General features: G+C 40.8%; 1 protein-coding gene across 28 annotated transcripts in view; it reads right to left on the reverse strand.

Moving 5' to 3' along the window:
- LOC127422938 (transcription factor 7-like 2) overlaps positions 1–22,093 on the reverse strand; it is a 109,352-nt gene that overhangs the window by 68,736 nt on the left and 18,523 nt on the right. For all 28 annotated transcript variants that reach the window (XR_007894242.1, XM_051666807.1, XM_051666808.1 and 25 more), the window contains exon 4: positions 6,739–6,840. Coding sequence is in view for 27 of the 28 variants with exons in the window: in XM_051666807.1 (XP_051522767.1) it covers positions 6,739–6,840 (102 nt within the window). In the remaining variant the exon portion in view is untranslated. The remainder of the gene's footprint in view (positions 1–6,738; positions 6,841–22,093) is intronic.

Genomic DNA, 22,093 nt, shown 5'->3' on the forward strand with positions numbered 1-22,093 from the left:
TGCAAAAGGTTCAGGGGCTGTTGACCTTGACATCAAATCCCCCCCAAACAAAAAGTGTTTGTTGACATTCCCCGAGTTTGGCTGAGGAATTGTGCAGTGAGTGCTTCCAGGGTTGGAACACAAGAGCTTTAGGCAAATCTGGCAACAGGACCAGGTGACATGGAGCATTGATAGGAATCCAGGTGGCCCTACCACAACATTTCAACACCATGACAGGTTCCTGTAAGGGGTGGTACAACTGGGGTATGTGTCAAGCTATATACAGTCTGGTTTATATTATTATGCCTCAAACAACACCAAAATGGATGAGAAGGGAACAGTGGAGGCCCTAAAGGGAATGAGGGAGCAAGAAAAGTGTGTTGAAAGAGAGATAGAGAGGGAAAGGGTAAGAAAAAGACAGTTGGTTCAGTGTCTTGTGGTTGTGGCACTGGGGTCCTCATTAACAGCGAGGGGGCTGGGGTTTCCCAGCATGACCCTGGCGCTCCCATTGTCAAGCCAGTCCAGGTGCACTACCATTCACTCCGGAAAAAAGGCAAATTAGCCAGCAAAAACTTCAGGCCCCGTGCTAGATTGAGACAACGGAGTCTGCCTCCCATACTCAGTTGGGGTTTGGGAAAATTTACTACAAACTGTATGCATGTTTTATTAGTTTTGTTTTTGTCTATCCATTTTTACAACTATGTACTGTTGATTTCAAAGCTCAGGATTTCAATACTTCAACAACAAATAGTTTAAACTTCAGCTACCCTACTAAAAAACTACTGAGGCTGGTCGACCAGCAAGGTCTAAGTCTGCCTTGTGAACAGCAAGCTAGACCAACACCTAACCAGCATAAATCAGCCTGGACAAGTATGGAAATTCATGCTGGTCTAAGTTGGTCTTTTTAGCAGGGCAGCTGACAGATTTTGGCAGTTCAAGTGGGAGGTCCCGCTTTGTCAAAATGCAACACATTCCATCACTTACAAAATACTAATTATTATACAGGAGAAGATCAGGGCTTCTATAACTATTCTTCCATGCTTCACCTCTTCTATTCCTCCCCCTTTTTCTGCATTCTCACTGTTCCCGTGTTTTCCTGCTGTTGGCTCGCTCGCACACAGTACTTGCACGCATTCTCACACACACACACACACACACACACTGCTGTGGGGCCTTGTGGGGAAATGGTTAACACTGCAGCCATCCCCTGCTGCCTGTGAAAGCCCAGAAAACAATGGAGACATTGTCCAGCCTCAACAAGACTGTGAGCGAGAGGAGAATGTGTGTGTGTGTGTGTGTGTGTGTGTGTGTGTGTGTGTGTAGTGTGCCAGTACTTGGTTGTCAGTGTGAGTGTATCTAAATGCCTAAGCATTGTAATTTTAAGGAACATCATTAAAATGTTAATTTAATAGACATCTGCATTTGTGAAAATCATAAGCTCCAATCAGACTGCCCAGCAATTGAATATTTTTTATTCTATGCCACTCTTCTAATGTGGGTTCAGCTATTTCAGATAAGCCTGCCTCTAAACAACATGGAATAACAAAAAGAAACCATACTTTGTCACTTTACATGTCAGTTGACCAGTCTCTTCCTGCCTAAGTGGGCAGTTCTTGGCTAGATTTAAGCTGCAAAGTGGACCAGACTTTATGCTACAAGTCAAAAGTCTGGATAAGTGAGAGAAGTTACCTCATGAAACACTACATGGGGAAGCTCTATGACAGCCACAGGAACACCAATGGACAGCTGTACATACACCCAGAGAACGAGAACAGGAAACTGATCCCGGAACGAATGGCCAATGTGTCACAGATGTGGGTAAATCTCCCATCGTCCCAACTGCTTCCTATTGGAGCGCAATGCATTGGACTGGAATAACATATTTGCGTTGAGATTAGCTTTAGGCAGTCCTTTACAACTGTGCATATCGTCCTTGAGTTCAGGCTGTGTTCAAGGCCAAATATGCACTACATGTGTTTGCATTATACCTGTCTGAACTGGCATGTCTATATTACAGTCTATATAAAGAAAGGACTTCCCAGTGACACTGGGGAGATGGCAGTGGGACAAACGACTGACAGTATTTTTCAGTGAAGTGCTCTTTTATGAGTTGTTAACAGGTAATAAATGCATACCAACAGTGTGGGGCTAATAGGAAGCCTGTGGGGCTCTTGAGTTGTTCAAACATCCTGGCACTTCCTTCTATGGGCGTGGACAGAGATGAATGTGTCACTTCCTGTGCTCTCTTAATGGAGCAGTCCAGAAGAGCACCTCTACAGCTACATGTGACTGACTGTAAGAAAAGAAGCCTGTGAACTGTGTGTGAACCGTTTCTATGGCTGCATTTGCATAGTCAGTGTTTTGGATAGACAAACGTATTTACTATCAGGTGTGACTCCTGAATTGTCAATATTGTCATATTGTTATAGAAATGCAGACAGGAGCGATTCAAATACTGTCTGTATGAACAAAAAACCGAAGTTAAGCCCCTTTTCTATTCTAGCGATAACAGTGAATAATGTGTGTAACCACCATAACAGTCCCTAAAGTAAATATCAAAGATTGCAACTTCCATTACACCAGGAAGTCTTTATCACAATTGACACAGCGTTATTTAATAAACTAGTCCAATCTAGGAGCGAGTTCATCCGTTAAATCTCAATCAAAATCTTTGGTGTACAAAATCTAACAATTTTGGGTGACTGCAGTTACTGGAACATGTACACTCACCGGCCACTTTATTATTTACACCCGTACATCTACTTATTCATGCAATTATATAATCAGCCAATCCTGTGGCAGCAGTGTAATGTATAAAATCATGCATATATGGGTCAGGAGCTACAGTTAATGTTCACATCAACAATCAGAATGAGGAAAAAATGTGATCTCAGTGATTTAGACCGTGGCATGATTGTTGGTGTCAGAAGGACTGGTTTGAGTATTTCTGTAACTGCTGATCTCTTGGGATTTTCATGCACAACAGTCTCTAGAGTGTATAGAGAATGGTGCTAAACACAAAAAATGAGCGGCAGTTCTGTGGGCGAAAACGGCTTGTTAATGACATAGGTCAGAAGAGAATGGCCAGACTGGTTCAAGCTGACAGGAAGGTGACAGTAACCCAACTAAACACACGTTACAACAGTGCTATGCAGAAAAGCATTTCTGAATGTACAACACGTCAAACATTGAGGCGGATGGTATGCAGCAGCAGAAGACCCCGGGTACCACTACTGTCAGCTTAGAACAGGAAACTGAGGCTGCAGTGGGCAAGGCTCACCAAAACTGGACAGTAGATGATTGGAAAAACATCGCCTGGTCTGACAAATCTGGATTTCTGCTGATGTACACAAATGGTAGGCCCACTACAGCCTCAGTTTTCTGTTCTTGGCTGATAGAAGTGGAATCCAACGTGGTCTTCTGCCGTTCTGGCCCCTCCACCTTAAGGTCGGACGTGTTGTGCATTCTGCGATGCTATTCTGCTCACTACAATTGTACAGAGTGGTTATTTGAGTTATCCTAGCCTTTCTGTCAGCTCGAACCAGTCTGGCCATTCTCCATTGACCTCTCTCATCAAAAAGGTGTTTTTGTCCACAGAACTGCCACTAACTGGATGTTTTTTGTTTTTCGCACTATTCTCTATACATTCTAGACACTGTTGCACATAAAAATCCCAGGAGATCAGCAGTTACAGAAATACTCAAACCAGCCTGTCTGGCACCAACAATCATGCCACGGTCTAAATCACAGAGATGTGAACATTAACTGAAGCTCCTGACCCATATCTGCATGATTTTATACATTACACTGCTGCCACACGATTGGCTGATTAAATAACCGCATGAATAAGTAGATGTACAGGTGTACCTAATAAAGTGGCCGGTGAGTGTATGTGACCATAATTGTATTTAGTAGGGTCAAACAATTTTGACCAAAAAAAATCTAATTCCGATTATTTTGACAAATATTGCAATTGCAATTTGTATAATATTAACAACAACCACTATTATTATTATTATTATTATTATTTATTTTTAGTATTAGTATTATAAAACAGTACCATATTTAACCTGCATGCGGCATAGCTGTGCAGGCCTTTATTTTGGTGGAAGCTTTAATTTTGGCAATACATTTCTGTTTCTAGTAGAATTGGCAATGGCATTGCAATGCAGAGAAATGCTCTCATCCAATCTTCTGTCCACAAAAACCTGGCATTATGAGGTTATTTTAGATTTGGATATTAACTTTTAGCAGCCAAGCTTATTTGGAATTACAAAAATATGCAATAAGTGAGTCAAGAGCACTGTAAATTTAACGCTCTTAGCTCATTAGCCAAACACGTGCTTTGAGTATGTGTTTAGTTAGTTATGTGACTAAAAAAGCTGCACACATACAGTAAGAGCATCCCATGCAGACTATTTGTTTATTTAATTAAATCACAGCCTTTGCAGTTTGATAATTGCACTACGTCATATCGTGATTTCGATTTTATTTCGATTAAGCATTCAGCCCTAGTATTTAGAACTATAAAAAAAAAGGACTGATAATCGTATTCTGCTGCTGTGACCGAACATAGTCTATGTGAAATACCTGCCTCGTGTGCTACCTCATTCCTCCCTTGCTTGTCTATTCACTTTTTGTTAGACTTGTTTGTTTTCTCTCGTTCTGTCTACCTCATTGCCATGCTGCCCTTTTACGATATCGCCCGTCTACCACTGTCCATCTGTGCGCTTGTATCTCACTCTTATTGCTGATTGTTGGGTCACTTGAACTTCGGCTTATGTTTCTTATCTCACGCCCATCGGCGCTCTCTTATCAGTCCATGGCAGACAGGCGTCTTCAGAGGCATGGGTCAAGGTGGGCAGGTGTTCTTCCAATTCGACAGAGAAGAGAAACTACTGTTTACGGAACAATTTATTGATAAGGCCTTCACATATGGCAGCATACAGGCCAGCTCGAGGAAAAAAAAAAATACAGCTCAGGGCATTCCACTGTTATCTATCCCCGATAATACCAACCGTCTTCAGATAGATTTACCATGGCTATGATGCAAACCAAGGAAACATCAAATCAAACACACGTCAGCAGAAGAGAGAAAGAATAGGAAAGGGAGAGTGAGGGAGAGAAGACAGAAGGACGAAGAAACAATGCAAAGTATATCATGCTTTACTTGATTGTCTGTTCTAACCTCTGCATCTGAGCTAATGGGGCCAGGTCTTTATCAAACAAATTGTAGAATATATGAATTAATCAAATCAATACACTGCAAAAAAAAAAAAAAGATTATTGCTGTGTAAATAACTAATTTGATAAATAGATAAACATGCCATAGAGAGCACAATGTCCAGCTTTTTCTCTGGCTGTAGGTCTTTAGGGCTGTGTTTTAAAAGGCAATAAGGAAAACTTGTCTGTGCTGATAAGCATTTTACAGACCCATGAGTCAGAAGAATAAAACTCAAGCACAGTATTTACCTGAACCTGTTCTTAAAAACCACCTACATGTTAAATGGTTTGGAGCAGTCGGGCAATTATTTTCTCTCTTTTCTTAAAATAAGTGCAAGACGTCTATCTAAACCCCACATTCAAGTACAAAAATACTGTAACCTACTACTTGGAAAATAGAAGCATTGTATGACTCTTTAGTAGAACTGCCTCTTCACCACAGGCCTGGCAACAATTAGCCAAATGTTTTGTACTAAACATAACAGGCAGGTATCTGTATTAAGTAAACCCAAGCTATCCTTATTTCCTATACCTTCCTTAACATTATTTGATCATTTTATTAGACAAATGCCTGCGAAGGCAAGATGAGACATCAATAATTTTGGACTGTTTGCACTGAAAAGAAAGACTTTACATTTAAAATACTTATATCTGCGAAATATTTATTTTGCCAACTTTCAGGAGTATGATACAATAGCATATACATTTCCTCAAAGCTAACAGATATGTACACCAAACAAAAAAAGTACAACTATTAAAATTGAGTCCACTATCTTCACCACAAAAACAAACTGTGTTTATCTCTGGATTCTATGGATTATTCTCTTTTTTCCTAAACTTGACCTTGGAAGTACTCTGTTGGTTTCATTAACTATGGAAACTCAATGAAGCCTCCCTGCCCCACAATCGAAAGACCAAAATCAAATTTGGTGTGTTGTCCAATGTAGTAAATCAATATTGTGGTGTTTTAACATGTTAACATAAATTCAGTACAGCCGTGTGTCTAACCTTGAAGCGCTTATCATCTGTAGATTTTAAACGAGCGTTGAATTTAGAGTTAAATACGAGGATGAGAAGGCAGTTTCAGATCCACGTTATAAAACTGCAGAATAAACATGCATCTCTACTCCAGACACTTGTTCCCTGCACAATGGAAGCATTGCTGAAGCATTTTCTGCCACATTTGACTGCAGAAGAGGGCAGTAAAGTTGCATGTGCCATCCAAACGAAACTCAGATGCTCTAAACTATTCTCATGAGGTACACCAAAATCTCTGAAGCCACATTACAGACCAGCATTACAAAATATGTACTCACTCAAAGTTCTAAATAGTAAATTCCATGAAATCAACTCTACATTGAGTTTCTTACAATCATTAGTTACTTGAACATCCAATCAACATCTGTGGCTTTGGAGAGGAGTGTAAGTTCCCAAAAGAGCCAAACAATACAGGATGCAGGAAGTAGTTTTAGTATCATGGTCTGTGCTGTAAAACAAAGAGATATGCAAGTACAATGACTCATTGGTGTTACTTACAACGATGTGTGCTGGAGAGGGTGACCTGGCATCTTTAAGTGCTTGTCTACTCTGAAGACTTCCTGCTTGAACATCTAGCAGTGGCCATTTCATCTGTAGATACTGAATGGCAGAAAGAAAAACAAATGGAGAAAAACAAAAGAAAAACATGTTAACAATGCAGAAAACAAAGGGAAACACAACATAAGAGCTAAAATATTTAAAAAATGACTGTGTGACACAGAAAGTAAAAGTAAACAAAAAAGAAATTATGCCAAAAAAGATCCAGAATTGAATGATGCATGAGGATTTTAAACGCAGTCTTACGTATGACCTAAACTCAACAGGCACATTTTGATCCACATACAAAGGCATTTAGATGAATACCTTCATTATTATTCTTAATTTGAACTGCAAAGCCAATATATAATTATAATTCGTTAAAACCTTTTGCTCACACAAAGGTACAAAAATGTTAATGGGCATAGGCCCAAAATACAACGCATTCACACACAGAGCTGTAGATTAAGGTCAGACCTTTCCTATCCAGTTAACTGGAAGCCAGCACATCAAAATATCTTTCCCCTTTCTGCCTCTAATATCTCCATTTTCACTCCCAGCCATGAACCCTGACATGGACCCTTGCTGATGAACACAGTCTGAGAGGTCACATGTCTGTCCTTACCCACGGACACCAGGATCTGCTTAGCAGACCCCTCCTATAGTTCCACCCTCTGTGCCTGAGTGACCTCTTCCTCCTCATATAGTGATCACATGCTGGGGCCCATTACAAACCTGCTGTTACTGTCCAAAACTGCTTTATCTAATGTCCTTAGTCTATTAGCCCACAGCAAGTGAACTTGACCTCTGAACCTTTAAACTGTTTCCAAATAGGCTTGGAGACAACTTGTTGATTGTGAGTGTGTGACCTGGTCTCAGGGTTCCCTGGCTAACTGATTCATGGGTGTCCTATGAGAAGAAGTATGAGGGTCCACACACTCTTCACACTTGAAGTGTGGCTGTCGCATTAGTGGAATTACCCAGGTCAGGGGTTAACTGGGCCCTGATAGCTGTTATTATGGGAAACATGAACAGCAACAAACACTGAGGTAAAAAAGTGACCTTTGAAAACCGCTGCTCTGCTCACTAACACAGAGTAAATTCAAATAAGCATTCAAACAACCTATGCTGCTAAACAGGGGTGTCCAGCGGATTTGCATGCGGGCTTGGCTAATGCCAAAACATTAAAGGAAGTAGAGAAATTTAAGGTGAATGGGAAAGACAGGCAGGCAGGCAGACAGACAGACAGACAGAAAGATATAGACAGAAGAGGGGAAAGATAGAAAGGAATGAATGGAATAAAAAGAAAGAAGGAAAGAAAGAAAGGTGGGGCACATTTCTTAACCTTGGGGCAATGTTGGATGCAGTCTTAAGCCCATTACACGAAAAATTAATTTAGAGTACATTGGCACATTTTTTAGGCCTAATGCATGCAGTGCTATACTTCATCAAATCCCCCCAAAAAACATCTGACAAGTCAGTCTGCCTTGTAACTTGGCCTCTGATGCATCCAGGACATCAACCACTGGGCTCTGATTCAAGCCCAAAAAATTGGCCCAAGTGAACCACGAATCAGAATCTTATCATTCCATCCCTGTCTCTGGCCAGATCCTACTAATCACAGTCAACCTTTCAGCTCCTACTCTCTGTCCTCCTCTATGCAATCAAACTGCTTCGTGACTTCCCTTCCTACAGCTTATTGCTGGAGTTTGTTTGAGATTTCACTTTTCTTTTGAGGATACTCCAAGCTCTACTTTCCCAAAGACAGTTTCTTATGAGGATATTCCAAGCTCTACTTTCCCAAAGACAGAAAAAGCAGGAGCGAAAGAAGGAAAGCTGCCTGATTCTATGTGTTACTGTAGTTGTAGTTGTATGCCTGTGCATGTGTGTTTTAAAGAACAGCTATGAATCAGAGGTAATTGATGGTGGGTTCACGCAGGGTGCAGTCCAGAGGTTCTGCTGGAGGGACTATTTGACTCCTACCCCAGCCTCAGCTTTAATGTACCCACCTTTATCTAGCTGAATAATTAGAGACTGGAGCCTACTATTGGCAGGATTATGGGAATGCTAAATTCCGAGGAAGCTATTGGGACCAGCTCAATTTACTTACAAATTCTAAGAAGTGTTACTTCAAGTTTGTTTTTAATGAGTAATGTTAAGATAATGTGTGTGATGTTCCTAAATAAGTCTTGGATATGATAGGACAGGATAAGATGGGATGGTACTTCATTAATCCTTTGGGACAAATTAAGGAACATCTTGGACATCATGTATATGCTAGTGGGAAACTGTTTATGCGCTGACAGTGGCAGGCCAAGGGCCAGGTGACATCCTGTTCTCCCACGCTGTGGCATTTTGTTCTCAGGGGAAAAAGGCGACAACTTGGCCAATGTTGATGCTGAAAGTAGAGTGCACATACTCTGACATGCATATCCACTTCAGACTGCTATTGCAAATGTTCCCTTGGCCTAATCCATCCCGCAGGTTTTACAAGCATGCCAAGGAAAGCTGAGCCTAGGCCACTGCCAAAATCCCAGCAGCCCTCTCTAACCGCCCAACCCCCTCTACTCTGCCTGGCCAGCTGATGGACGTGCCACTTGAGTTTTAGAAGGCTACTACCTCTGACCTCCCCCTGCTTCTGCTCCTTCTAAAAACTCTCTAGCTAGGAGCCCCCCTCCACGTAACTTAAGTGCTATTTCTATGTGACAAATTGCTTTGGAGCTCTGAAGAACTCAGTTCCCTCCCCCCACATGCAGGGGGAGTCTTCACACATACCCAGAGTGCACACTCTGTCCTGGGGCCACAACAGTAAGGGCTCCCCTCTGCCGCCCCACCCTTTAACAACCCTCCAAGCCCTGCCTCAATTTCTCCTGCCTTGCTTCAGCACAGCTACAACAGGAATGAATGACTCAATTGTCTCTGATGATGTGAAAGACAAGGGAGTCCTCTACATTCTCGCAAATGGATGAACTCTCCCTCTGTCCTTCTATTGCCTGGAGACTTCTAGGAGAAAGAGAGAAAGGGAGCAAGAAAATAAGAAGCCAGAGAGAGAAAACACCAGAGAACACATAGTGCTTAATCGTATTTTCTGGTAAAAACATTTTCACCTTAACTTGATCATAGTTTTTAACCTGACTTTTGCAGAAATTCTTCATTCCTAATGTAAAAACATATCCATAAATCCACCTTAAGTTCTTGTAAAAACAAACCTATAAATCCACCTTAAGTTCCCACTTGATATTCTTACTCCTGTAGCAAAAGTAATGTGGATCAATCAACGTCACTGTATTCTGGAAGGATTCGTAATTTTAAGTAAATTAGAGCAAACACAAATGAATGATAACTAAAGCTAAATAAAGGGCTTGTCCATTTTGTTTTTGGATTAAAAGCAGAGGCATTTTCCACAATGAGACAAATCAGCTGCCTATATGCCAGAGAGGCTTGGAATGTGGGTATATTCCCAACAGTCTGGCATGAACTGATCAGAAAGCATTCCAGCCACATAAACAATATGCATGGGGAGACCTGAAGAGAGAAATAAACAGAGGTGAGCCACGCTGCCACTAGAGATGCTCAACCAGGCCTGAAACATCCCAGACCATCTGTGTCCATTGGGGCAAGCAAATACATATCTACAACCACATAAGGCACATGCAGCCAAACACATGTTGACCTAACCATCACTGCTGACCTAACCATGTTAAATGCTAGAGCACCCAGCCCTGTGTTATAAAACTAGGCTGACCACTTGCTGATTGCAAAGATAAAATAGGACCTTATTTGTGTTAAAAGACACACATTTCCATGCAAAAGCCAAGGGACAAGTCTGAAATTTCTAATTACTCTGAAACTTGGTCTGGGGGGCCACCATGTGTGGGTAACCAGAGTCTGAGTCCGGATTGGGTAATTTTCTTATCACACCCCCCAATTTTCTTATCTATCATCATCTCTATCAATTAAAGTGGCAAAAAATGCTAAATGGACAAAAAAATTCAGATTAAAACATTGATGAGAATCTAAACTGAGTGTGTTTGAAAGGTTTTCCAATATGCTTGTTACTGAGTTTGGACAGAGAACCACACGCTTGTATTAGACTTGCAAGAAATACCACTCCCATGTAACAAGCAACAAAAAAATCCCTTTGTTTTGTTCACAGGTGCTGAGGCACAGGCATGCGTGAATACATACAGACCCACGCTTAATACACTCACTCTCTCAAGAGGAGAAATTTTTGGGGGAAAGGACATAATAATGATCCAGACAGGCTCTTTGAAATTCACTGATCCAAAGAGAAGGGATCTGCCCATCTGTGAGACTCCTATCTCTAGAGAGGTAGACAGAGCGAGAGAGAGAGCATGTGTTTGTGTGTGTGTGTGCGTCTGTCTGTCTTTGTATGTTTGCTAGAAACATTCAAATAACCTTCATATCCGATGGATGGAAGCATGTTAGAGGAGGGGGCTGGGGGTGGAGGAGGAGGCGGAGTACCTCAACACTAGATGAAACTGAAAGTTAGTCTACACGAAGGCTCTTCAGACTTGCTTAGTTCTAATACACATTTTATGAGTAAATAAAGGGAAAAAAAAGAGAAAAGAACACCCCACCAGCTCAGATAGCCAGAGGCATTCTGCAACCAGGAAAATAAAGCTGGAATGTGGGCAGGCCTGGGGTTTGTGTGCCCCGGGGCGGGAGGGGGTCCGCAGGGCCTGTATTTACTCCAAAGCTGGAACCGCTGGGGGGTTCTCAGCACTCTGACAGCACAGAGCTAGAGCCCCCAGCCTGATCTTCTCCATCCCCTTCACCTCTCCCCTTGGCCCTCTTCACTCCCCTCTCATATAAACGCCCTCTGACACTTTTCTTTCAGACTGCCTCTAAAACTGATCTTTCAAACTGTCTGCGAGGCAGGCAGCTTTGGAAACTTAGGCCCGAAACATACTGTATGCAAGTACGTGAACATTGTTGCTTCTAGCTAAGCAAGCTCAATTTCACGCGTTGCATTCTGAAAGTGTATCAAAGGGCAATTCATAAAGCAACGCAAGTACGCTTGCCATTCTCAGTGTTGCTGCAAGAGGCGATATAGCGGAAGCTGGCTGAATAATAACACTTGTGATTTACTGGCACAGACATTTAAAGTTAACTCCGTTGCTTCCTTGTATCCTGAGGTCCTGCCACTGTTATGCAAGAATGCATGTTAAGTATCTACACTGGTCAAGCATCATATACTTACAGAGGCAAGTTTTCACCTCTCCCTTTTTCTTAAAGAGACAGACTGAGAAAGAAAAAACAAACCAGTTTTTAGCCAAAATTTCACACCAGACTTCTTCCCAATTTTGTATTATCTGATCCAAAGTGGATGCCAGGCTGTGCTTCAAACATGGTAGCACAAGATGTGTGTGGTCGTGCTTATGCTCTGTTTGCATAGCAGGTGTTGGCTCGTGTATTAGTCAAACAACAGCTGATTTACCTGAAACGTTCAGAACGTGTTAGGGAAGAACTTCAGTCTGCACGTACTTCGGAGAAGAAAGACCATAAAGAAGTTCTGCCAAGCCTCAAAGCCAGACTAGCTCATTAAGAGCAGCACACCTCCTTTCTTGACGAGGCAGTAAAACAAACAAACAGTCTCTCGTGGAGACAGCTGGAGAGGCTGGCAAGGTTTCTCTATCAAAGTCCATAGAGGCTGACATAGTATTTGTTGACTCCACACCAGTGGAACACTGCTTAAATTCCTGTGGGGGTAGTTTTTATTATCAATATTTTCATCAAGCAGGATCAAGTTCTTTTTCTTGTGTCTCTAGACTTCATCATTATTTTACCTAGGGTCAAATAAAATGTAGGCTTATGAATATGAATTATGTGGAGTGAAATTTGACCAGTATTCCTTCCTAATTAGCAAAAAGGCAGACATTGGCAAGTAAGAGCTGCCATAGTAGGAATGCTATTTAATGCTTGTGCATTGCTGATGCAACTATTTGGCAGAGGATGCTGCCTTAAAGTTGTAATTTTACCCCATAAATATACCCGGGGTAAATGACCTTAGAAATTTCTAAAATTGCTTTAAATGGTTTATATGCTCCTGCTTCTTCCTTTTCTTCCTCTCGTTCTCTCTCTCTTCTGGGTGATTATGGGTCCCATAAGAGCACTCTACAAATAGCTCCGCAGGCTCTAGTCTTCGTAGCTGGTGTCTCCTCCTGCAGGGCCCATAATGAGACATACAGGCAGCTAAGGCCTTGCAACACTCTTTCTAGAGCTGCAAACTTACACAGCCTGCAGTGTTTCCACACCAGAGAGGTCTCATTCCTGCCCTGTGGAATCTCATACACTGACCTACTTACCAGCTACGGGATCTACAGTCAAGGCACAGGGCTTAGCACAAGGTGTGCCTGCTCATAGGTCCTGCAACATTGTTAAGACTGGGTTAGCATGGAGTTTGGACTTTGGAGCTCAGACTCAAACAGATACACACACAAACACTCTCTCTGGTGTGGCTCACCTTTACTGTACAGCTGGGGGTCACCCCTGGCCACCATGAGGGGGTAATTACCACACTAGTGCACATTCTCAAGTTCAAAATGAAGACTACTTTTACCTCCTGCAGCAACAACAACCTTCAAATGGGTCTCAACACAAATACACACACACACAAAACCTTGAAGCACTTCAAACTTCATATTCATATTATTTGGTCCCTGAGTGTATCACCATTATCTACCTCACAATTCAGAGTGGTTGCAGGACAAGATGTGTCAATGTGGAACACCCATCAGATTTCACCCCACAACACAAACCCTAACCATACTCAAGGCATACTCAAACATGTTCCCCATACCACAAATACTTTAGGCTGTTCTGTATAGACTGATCCCGATCTATAAAACAAATAAAATTGAAACTTGAAAGGTTAAAAAAGGTTTGTACTCTACTCTTTCTTTCATTGGTGTGACGTATCAGACACATATTATAAATATCTATGTGTAGTTGTATTTGTGCTCTTTACATACCGTTCTATATCTGAATTTTCCCTCAAGGATCAAATAAAGTCTATATATTTATTTCACTAGCAATCTACTGATGGTTACTGGTATATGGTTCTCAGACAGTAACAATGTTAACAACTTGTCCGTGAGATCAAGACTACCTTCAGGGACAAGGCTGCTTTTTGTTTTTGTTTTTTTTTTGCTCTCAAATAAATAAATAAAGGACTGGTTAATAGAGCTCATTAAAATGTAGGAGGCAAGGATGACAATAAGACCCAGGGAAGGTCACGCGGTGGGTGCTGTGGGTGAATCACTGTGGGTAATCGTGAAACCCTTCTCTTCTCCTTTTCTGCACCCCACGAAGTGCACCCTTCACCTCAAAATAAACTGTCATAATGACCCAGCCCTCTGCAACCCCCCCCGAAAAATCGTTACGCACACACATAACCCCTCCTCCACCTCTTTATTAATTATTGCAGACATCCATCCACAAACAGTGGCAACAGAAACCATCACACGCAGCAATTATTGCTGAATCTTTAATGCACTCTTTAACCAACTCTCTGCGGCTATGTGCCTCACTTGAGCAAACCCCAGACCTGTCTTCCCGAACCCTAAACAGGGGGGTTGCAGGGGGCATTGGCACAGTGAATAAGCAAAAATAAAAAGTAAAAACCATCTGTGTTTTAGTTCTAGTCAACTTTGCCAATATCAAAAGCTCCCAAAAGTACGTGGAAAAATCTTTTTCAGGTAAATGACTTTATCATGATCCTCTCCCTAATGATTGGCTCATTTCTGCTTAGATCAGCTGGGTCTCTTTCTCTCTGTATGTGTGTGCATGTGTGAGAGACATGGATGATTAGAGTAACATGTGTAGCTGGATGCAGCTGGGACTAATGCAGGACAAGAGCGAAAACTAATCTCTAGACTTAGCTAAACAGTGACACATGCCAGACATACAAAAGCCTGATCACAGAACGTAGTAAGAGTGGTGCTGTTATTGTTCACCATTTCTTTTCAGTTTTCACCATTTTTAATAAGTACAAATATTCCAGGTAGTATCTCTACTATATGAGTTAGTAAAAACTGCATTATAATATAAAATAATAAGCAAAAGAAAGTTTAAAATAGATTTACATGAAACATAGCATGTCACATGGCAGGACTACCCACAATACAATTCATGCAACTTTTGCTCAACGTGAACATGTAAATAATTAAAATCTGCCAAATTAAATGTCATTCAAATGAGCCTTGTTAGGCTTTAATAGAGAGTAACATTTCAATAATTGCATGAATTTGATGAGCAGCCAGTTTCATAGTAATCGTGCGCTGAAATCTCTACCTATAGAAAACTCTGACCATCTTCTCTCAGAAATTGATGATATGTGTGCTTCAGCTCCATTTCAAATGCATCATGCATGCATGGCTGCAAAACATGGACATGCAGATTTATATGGTGTTGAGGTCGGATTTAATTATTTTATTTTTTTGCAGATTTGTTCCATAAAGTTTATCTTACACTGGGAAAAAAAAAAGCCTTGGCTACTAACTGTGTTTTTGTCAACTGAGGGAAGCAGTACAGGGGGAGGAAAAAAAAAGGGGGGGTGGGGGGGGGGACCTCAGCCAAGCCATCAAGTTGAACATTGAACTTCACAGTACTAGCTGCCTTTCTATGCCTCTCCTTTTGATGTTACCTCCAAAGCAAGGGATCAAAGGCTTGGAGTGTGGCGTGGGGAAGTCCCAGGCTCTTAGCCTGGCAGCCCGTAATATATGCAAAATTCTATGCCAAAGAGTGAGAGAGAGACAGAGAGAGAGAGAGAGAGACAGAGAGAGTAAGTGGGAATGAAAGCTAGAGACAAAAGGCTCGCATGGAATGTGGCTAAATAGTGTGCTTTGCTTTAATGAACTCTATGGTGATGCAATCACTCCTTTCTGGGTATTTTACAGTGAAGCATTGAAAACATTATGATATACTCATATAAATATGCAGTAACAGTAAGCTGTGCAGCTCAAGTAACTGGTCATATAAAATGCTGTCCTATACACATATACACACTTGTACATTAAAACATAAAGACAGACACAAAGACACAGAAATACTCAGCTCTGCAAAAAACAAACCAATACTTGACATTTTTGCACACATACAAATGCATAAATATAGGTCTACATGTGCACACACACCCTTTCCCCAGGGCTATAGAATTAAGAGGTCTGTCTGGCTGACAGCGAGCCCTTCCTTCCCACGTACCCTGTCAATCCCCTCCCTCCCTCGCTGCTGCTCGGCCCCTTGGCCCTGCTCTACTAACCAGGGAGGACACACCTGAACTTGACATCGATCTGCCTGAACTTTACCAAACACCACACACACGAAATCTTGAATGTTTTCATATACACAAGACACTGTGGGAAAAGCCTATTAACTGCCCAATATTGGGTTATTTTTAGATTTTTCACATCAGCTGATAACTGGTTGGCCTGAAGCCTGAACATCAGAGTTTAAAATTCCTCTTTAAATATTTGACATGAAAATGTTCTTTTAATACATTTTGCATACATATGAATATAGATTTGTATTTCAAATGTATATTTTAATTTATATTATATATCGTATATGATACAAAGAAATTATTTATGATATATTCAAGAATATGAGTATTATATCAGCCATCGTGTACTGAAAAACATACAGTACTGTGCAAAGTTTTAGGCACTTAAGATATTTCACAAAAGCATTTGTCTTAAGATGGTTATTTATATCTTCAGCTTTAGCGTGTCAATAGGAAAAATACATTTTAGACTCCCAAACATTACTTTTGCAAATAGAAAAAAAAAATGGAATATAAGAACAGGGCACTCTGCAAGAGATGGCATTGCCCCCACAAAGCCCCCCACTAAACATCGAGTCAGTCTGGGATTACATAAAGAGACAGAAGCAATTGAGACAGCCTAAATAGACAGAAGAACTGTGGTGAATTCTCCAAGAAGTTTGGAACATCCTATCTGTCAACAACCAAGAAAAACTGTGTCCAGGTGTACCTAGGAGAATTTGGGTGGTTTTAAAGGCAAAGGTGGCCACATCAAATATTGATTTAGCTTTTTTATGTTTACTGGACTTTGCATGATGTTAATTGATAAATGAAAACTATTTATGGCATTATTTTTGAAGACATCCTCACTATGCAACATTTTTCACAAGTGCCTAAAACTTTTGCACAGTACTGTATACTACAAGCTAACTAGGGCTGGGCAAAAAAATAGATTTTTCGATTAATTGTTTTTAAAATGTGGTCGATTCGATATCGATTCACAAAAGCCATGAATAGATCTTTATTTATTTCCGCAAACGTTTAACATAAGATACTACTGGATCTGATTATCGTGAAACCTTTTATTAACAGTCTCCTCCTCTAGATGTCACTCTCTTATTTATCTTGCGCAAAGTTACAACAGAAAGCTATGGGATCAAAATCCTGTCAAAAGTATTGCGGTCATGGATCCAGAAATAATAAGCGTGAATCAAAATAATACGCGTGAATCAAAAAATAATAAGCGCAAAAATAATTAAAAAGCGCAGATCAAAATAATTAGCACAGATAAATGCATGAATCAAAAATATATAAACACACTTAAAATATGCTGCAAAAATTTAAGCAAAGTCATCAGAATTGCAAACAAAATCATGTTTTCCTTGGTTATATTACTGTTTTTTTTTTTTTTTTTGTGCTCTGACATTTAGAGTTTCATGTAAATCAGGGGGCATTTTGTGTCTCTATTGGTCCACTAGTTCTTGATCGACAGCTCCTCCTCCTCTAGCAAATCATTTGAAGAGGGGAGGTGACGTCACTCCAATGCGACTCCGCAGTGAATATAACTATATTATTTGTGGTTGATAGATACACTGCTTGTGTCTGTTTTGAGAATTTTCTGCCAGCTCTAGGAAACAATGTGTTCTCCGAGTAGGCCATTATCATAGTCCGTTAACACATGTATTGAGTCAGCTGAGTCTTTAGTTTAGGCATTATTTAAGACTTCCTTGTATGTAGGTTATTGGCTGCATATCTAAAAAAAACAAAAACAAGGCTGGGTTGGTGTGGATGTTTGATGCATGTTTTTACAAGCTGTACCAATGTAGTCAAGAGTTAAGAACCCAACTTGATCCGCTTTTCCATGTTGCTGAATGTACCGTTATGTACTGATCCTACATTGGCATCATTGGCACAGCTACACGTAGTTCCTTTTTCCACGATAATGCAGCGAAATCAGAAACAAGTGACCAAGCCTTCCCACGTCAATAAATAATGCAATAAAATTGGCTTGACGCTGGACGTTCTTTATTCACAAATAGTTGCAAATTTAGAGACTGTCTCTAAAGATACATGCAACATTGGAGCATAAATATCCAAAACATTTACAAACATTTCCATAACAGAGTATACAACTTCAATAACATTTGAAGCAAATGACTTCCAGTCATACAACCAACTCCACAGTGTGCATGTAGGTGTCAGCAATAATGCACACCTTTTAGATTTTTGATATAATTAAAAATAATGTCCAATTATATGTAAGCATTTCTACATTCACCAGTATTGTAATACGCCTTGTAATATGCCGGGTTGGCATTGTTTTGGCGGCAAGAGGGGGACCAACACAATATTAGGCAGGTGGTTTTAATGTTGTGGCTGATCGGTGTAAGGCCATATAGCATTGTGGAAAACGACGGATTCCAATACATGTTGAATGTGATGGAGCCACGTTATTCTATCCCTAGCTGCAAACAGATGAGCGAAGAGAAAATCGGAGACTGTATAACGAGGTAAAAATAAATGTTGTTATGTCCCTACAGTCAGCAGACAGGGTGGCCCTCATGTGCGACGGTCAAGACACCTATGTCACAATTACCTGCCACTATATACATGATGACTGGGTTCTCCTTTCAAATGTGTTGCAGACCAGGGCTATGCAGGTTAGCCACACAGGGGCAAATATATCTGCAATTCTTTCACAGGCTTTGGAAGAGTGGGAACTCGCTAAGAAAGATCCAGTCATTGTGACCAACAATGCTGCCAAAATGATATGTGCCTTGGAGATGATGGAGCTGCTCCATATTGGCTGCTTTGCTCACACACTAAATCTGGCATCGCAAGCTGCACTGAAACTTCCAGCCGTCTCTCAGTTGCTTGGTCAAGTTTCATAAGAGCGCTAACGCTAATAAAGTTTTCAAATAAAAACAAATGTTACTGAACTTATCCTGTCGCAAACTTAAAATTGACGTGGTGACCAGGTGGGACAGCGCGTTGGACATGCTCAACAGATATTTGGAACAACATCCAGCAATCTCAGCTACACTACTTTCTCCTAAAATCCGCAGGAGCGAAAATGATCCTTGCACCCTGACAGAGGCAGACATAACGGTGGCAGAGGACATCGTGAAAGCTCTTGGGCCGATGAAGGCTGCAACGCTAGCGAGGTCTGGGGAGAGCTCCGCTACCCTATCTGTCACTGCACCGTTGCATGCACAGCTACTTGAGATGCGCCAGACTACCAGTGATTCCACCGTCATTAAGGAACTCAAATCTGCCACGTATGACGACTTGACGATGTTTACAACAACAGCTAGTACTATCTATAAAATGTAATATCTGTGTGACAACAGATTACACATTACATTACTGGTTAATTGTTAGTGTGTGAGTGGGGGGGCAGGTATGGGTGATTAACAAGGAAATGTTTTTAAGTTACAAACTGGTAATTACAAGGGTTATGCTATAAATGTGGTTTATGAGGACATTTCTAGTGTCCCCATAATTCAAATTGCTTAAATATACTAAACTATGTTTTTTTGAAAATGTAAAAATGCATGTCGCATCTGCACTTGACCCTCGTTTCAAGACCCTTCCTTTTATCTCTGACGAGGACCGTGGACGCATTCATAAGACTGATCAGTGAGAGTCACTCTGAAACAAGTTAAGACACCTGATGTAAGTTGTATAAAGTTTTAAAATTGTAAACAAAATGTAAATAAAACACACAAAACAAATCTTTAATTTTTGCTATGTTTATCTGTTATTCCACAAGGAAAGCTCAGACTGGCATGTATAGATAATTTGGACATTGACAGAGATATCTATACTGTGTAAACTGCACAGAAATATAGTAAATTATAGTAAATTAAATTACATCCATTTTCTGTATGAGCTTTCGGAGTAATTCAGGTTAAATCGCGAACCGATAAAGACCGCTTTGTTACCACGTTTGACCAATTCATTGTAGAGAACAGACTCAGATTAGCGATTAATTTGTGAGTCGGATATCTTTAGTTCTGATTCAAAACTGGCGATAGTAAACATCGGTGTAAGATGTAGCGGTGTAGCTTTTGTTAAAGCTACCTACCTAATTAAAAATATTGCTTTGCTACTGACAAGCTACTTGATTTAAAGTGCACCTATTATGATTTTTAAACGTGCCTAATTTTGTTTTAAAGGTCTCATACAATAGATTTACATGCATCCAAGGTCAAAAAACACTTTAATTTGCTCATAATTTAAATGGCAGCATTACCTTTTTTTCCCAGTGTCAAAAACGACTCCAATGATCTGTTCTAAAGGATTCATTCTAACCTCCTCCTTTCAGAGAGCCTACTCTGCTATGATTGGTCAGATGTCCAAGTCTGTTGTGATTGGTCTACCACTTACAGCGCGTGTCGGAAAGGAAACGCCCACTACCATATCTGAGTTTCAGCTCCATCTGAAAAAATTTCTGTTTTACCTTACCAATTTGAGCCCAAGTCCGATAGTGATACATCGGAAGATCAACTCGAACCACCATCGCAAGCACAACGAGAACAGGACGTTTCTCTGTGGTAGGTTCATATGTAGTTTGACAATAACGTGAGTTAGCCAGTTAGCAGATGCTAACAGGCTAACAGCCTGCACTGGCTGCACATGTAAACAGACCAGAGGCGTGTTTTTTGTTACCAAATTACGTAGGTTAGTACAGGAAGTAAGTCTGGAATTACTAACGACTCATTTCAGGTGATCAGAATCGGTTCTTTCTTTTGGGTGTCAATAACTCCATATTTCGCGTACTTTGATTTTTGAAACTTTGCAGACTATTTTACATTCACAAACAGCTATATAACACACTACATGAAAGGTAATATTTGAAAAACCATAAAAGGTGCTCTTTAAAAACTAGCGAAGCTACCACCTCGCTACTCAGAAATGTAGTATTTGTAGTGAAGCTACTGCCCATCACTGTTAAATAGCCAATTTGCTTTGAATTTGCACTTCACCATGTCATCGCTGGCTAGCAGAGAGTGCATCTGCTCTGAGCATCCTGGCCGCAAACAAAATGTGAGTGTTGTTGGTTCTGCTATCCTGATCTGTGTGACGTTAATGTGAGAGGCATTCAGTAAATTATTTAAAAAAATAGATGTTACAGATTATTTTGTGATTTTGAATTGCAATGTCAGAAAAAAAAAGATGAATACAATACTACTTCCCCTGTCTTGGCATTTTTAAGACTTTTGAAAGATTGATTTAAGACATTTTAATACCAATTAAGGCCTTATTTTTAGATTACTGAATTCAATGCCTTTTAAGACTTTTTAAGGATCCGCAGGAATCCTGTGATAGTGCTGGTATTGGAGGGAGTGCACCTGTACAGGAAAAAAAAATCCCTTGGTGATGACCCCTCCTCACCAAAGAGGTCAAAAGAATCCTGTGCACTGTTGGATCTGCTTGGGGCAGCCTATGCACCAGCGGCTACAGGGGCCAACACTAATGCAATGTAAAACACGCCACAATGCAATAACTTTTTTACTACTTTGCACTCCAGATCTCTTTACTCATTTCATTTTTCTTATGTTTGAAACAGCACACATAATACTTTACTCAAACACAAACACACCCACATTGCCTGGCCACTGTTACTATTGGTAGTGGATCAGTGTGTGTGTGTGTGTGTGTGTGTGTGTGTGTGTGTGTGTGTGTGTGTGTGTGTGTATGTGTGTGTGGCCCCTGGTCAGCCAGGCCATGCCAGAGTCTCTGCTCCAGCATCAGATTCTTTAAGAGTCACGGCCTTGAGAGGGAGGAGAAAAAGCTGAGTGTGGATAATAGGACTGTTGTTAAAGGAATGGAGGAGAGAAGGAACAAGAGAAAGAAAGTGGGAATGAGAGGGGAGGAATATTAAAGACAAGCAGATCCCGTTTCACTCTCCAGATCATCCAGGGGCTATTGCACTTGCTGTTCTCCTCAGTGGTTGTGACTCATGTGCAATCACACATGCACCCCAGTATATTTCAGTATCTATTAGAATAGGATGGAGTTTAGCCAGGA

The sequence above is a fragment of the Myxocyprinus asiaticus genome, chromosome 32 (assembly GCF_019703515.2).
Source record: "Myxocyprinus asiaticus isolate MX2 ecotype Aquarium Trade chromosome 32, UBuf_Myxa_2, whole genome shotgun sequence".
NCBI classification, from domain to species: domain Eukaryota; kingdom Metazoa; phylum Chordata; class Actinopteri; order Cypriniformes; family Catostomidae; genus Myxocyprinus; species Myxocyprinus asiaticus.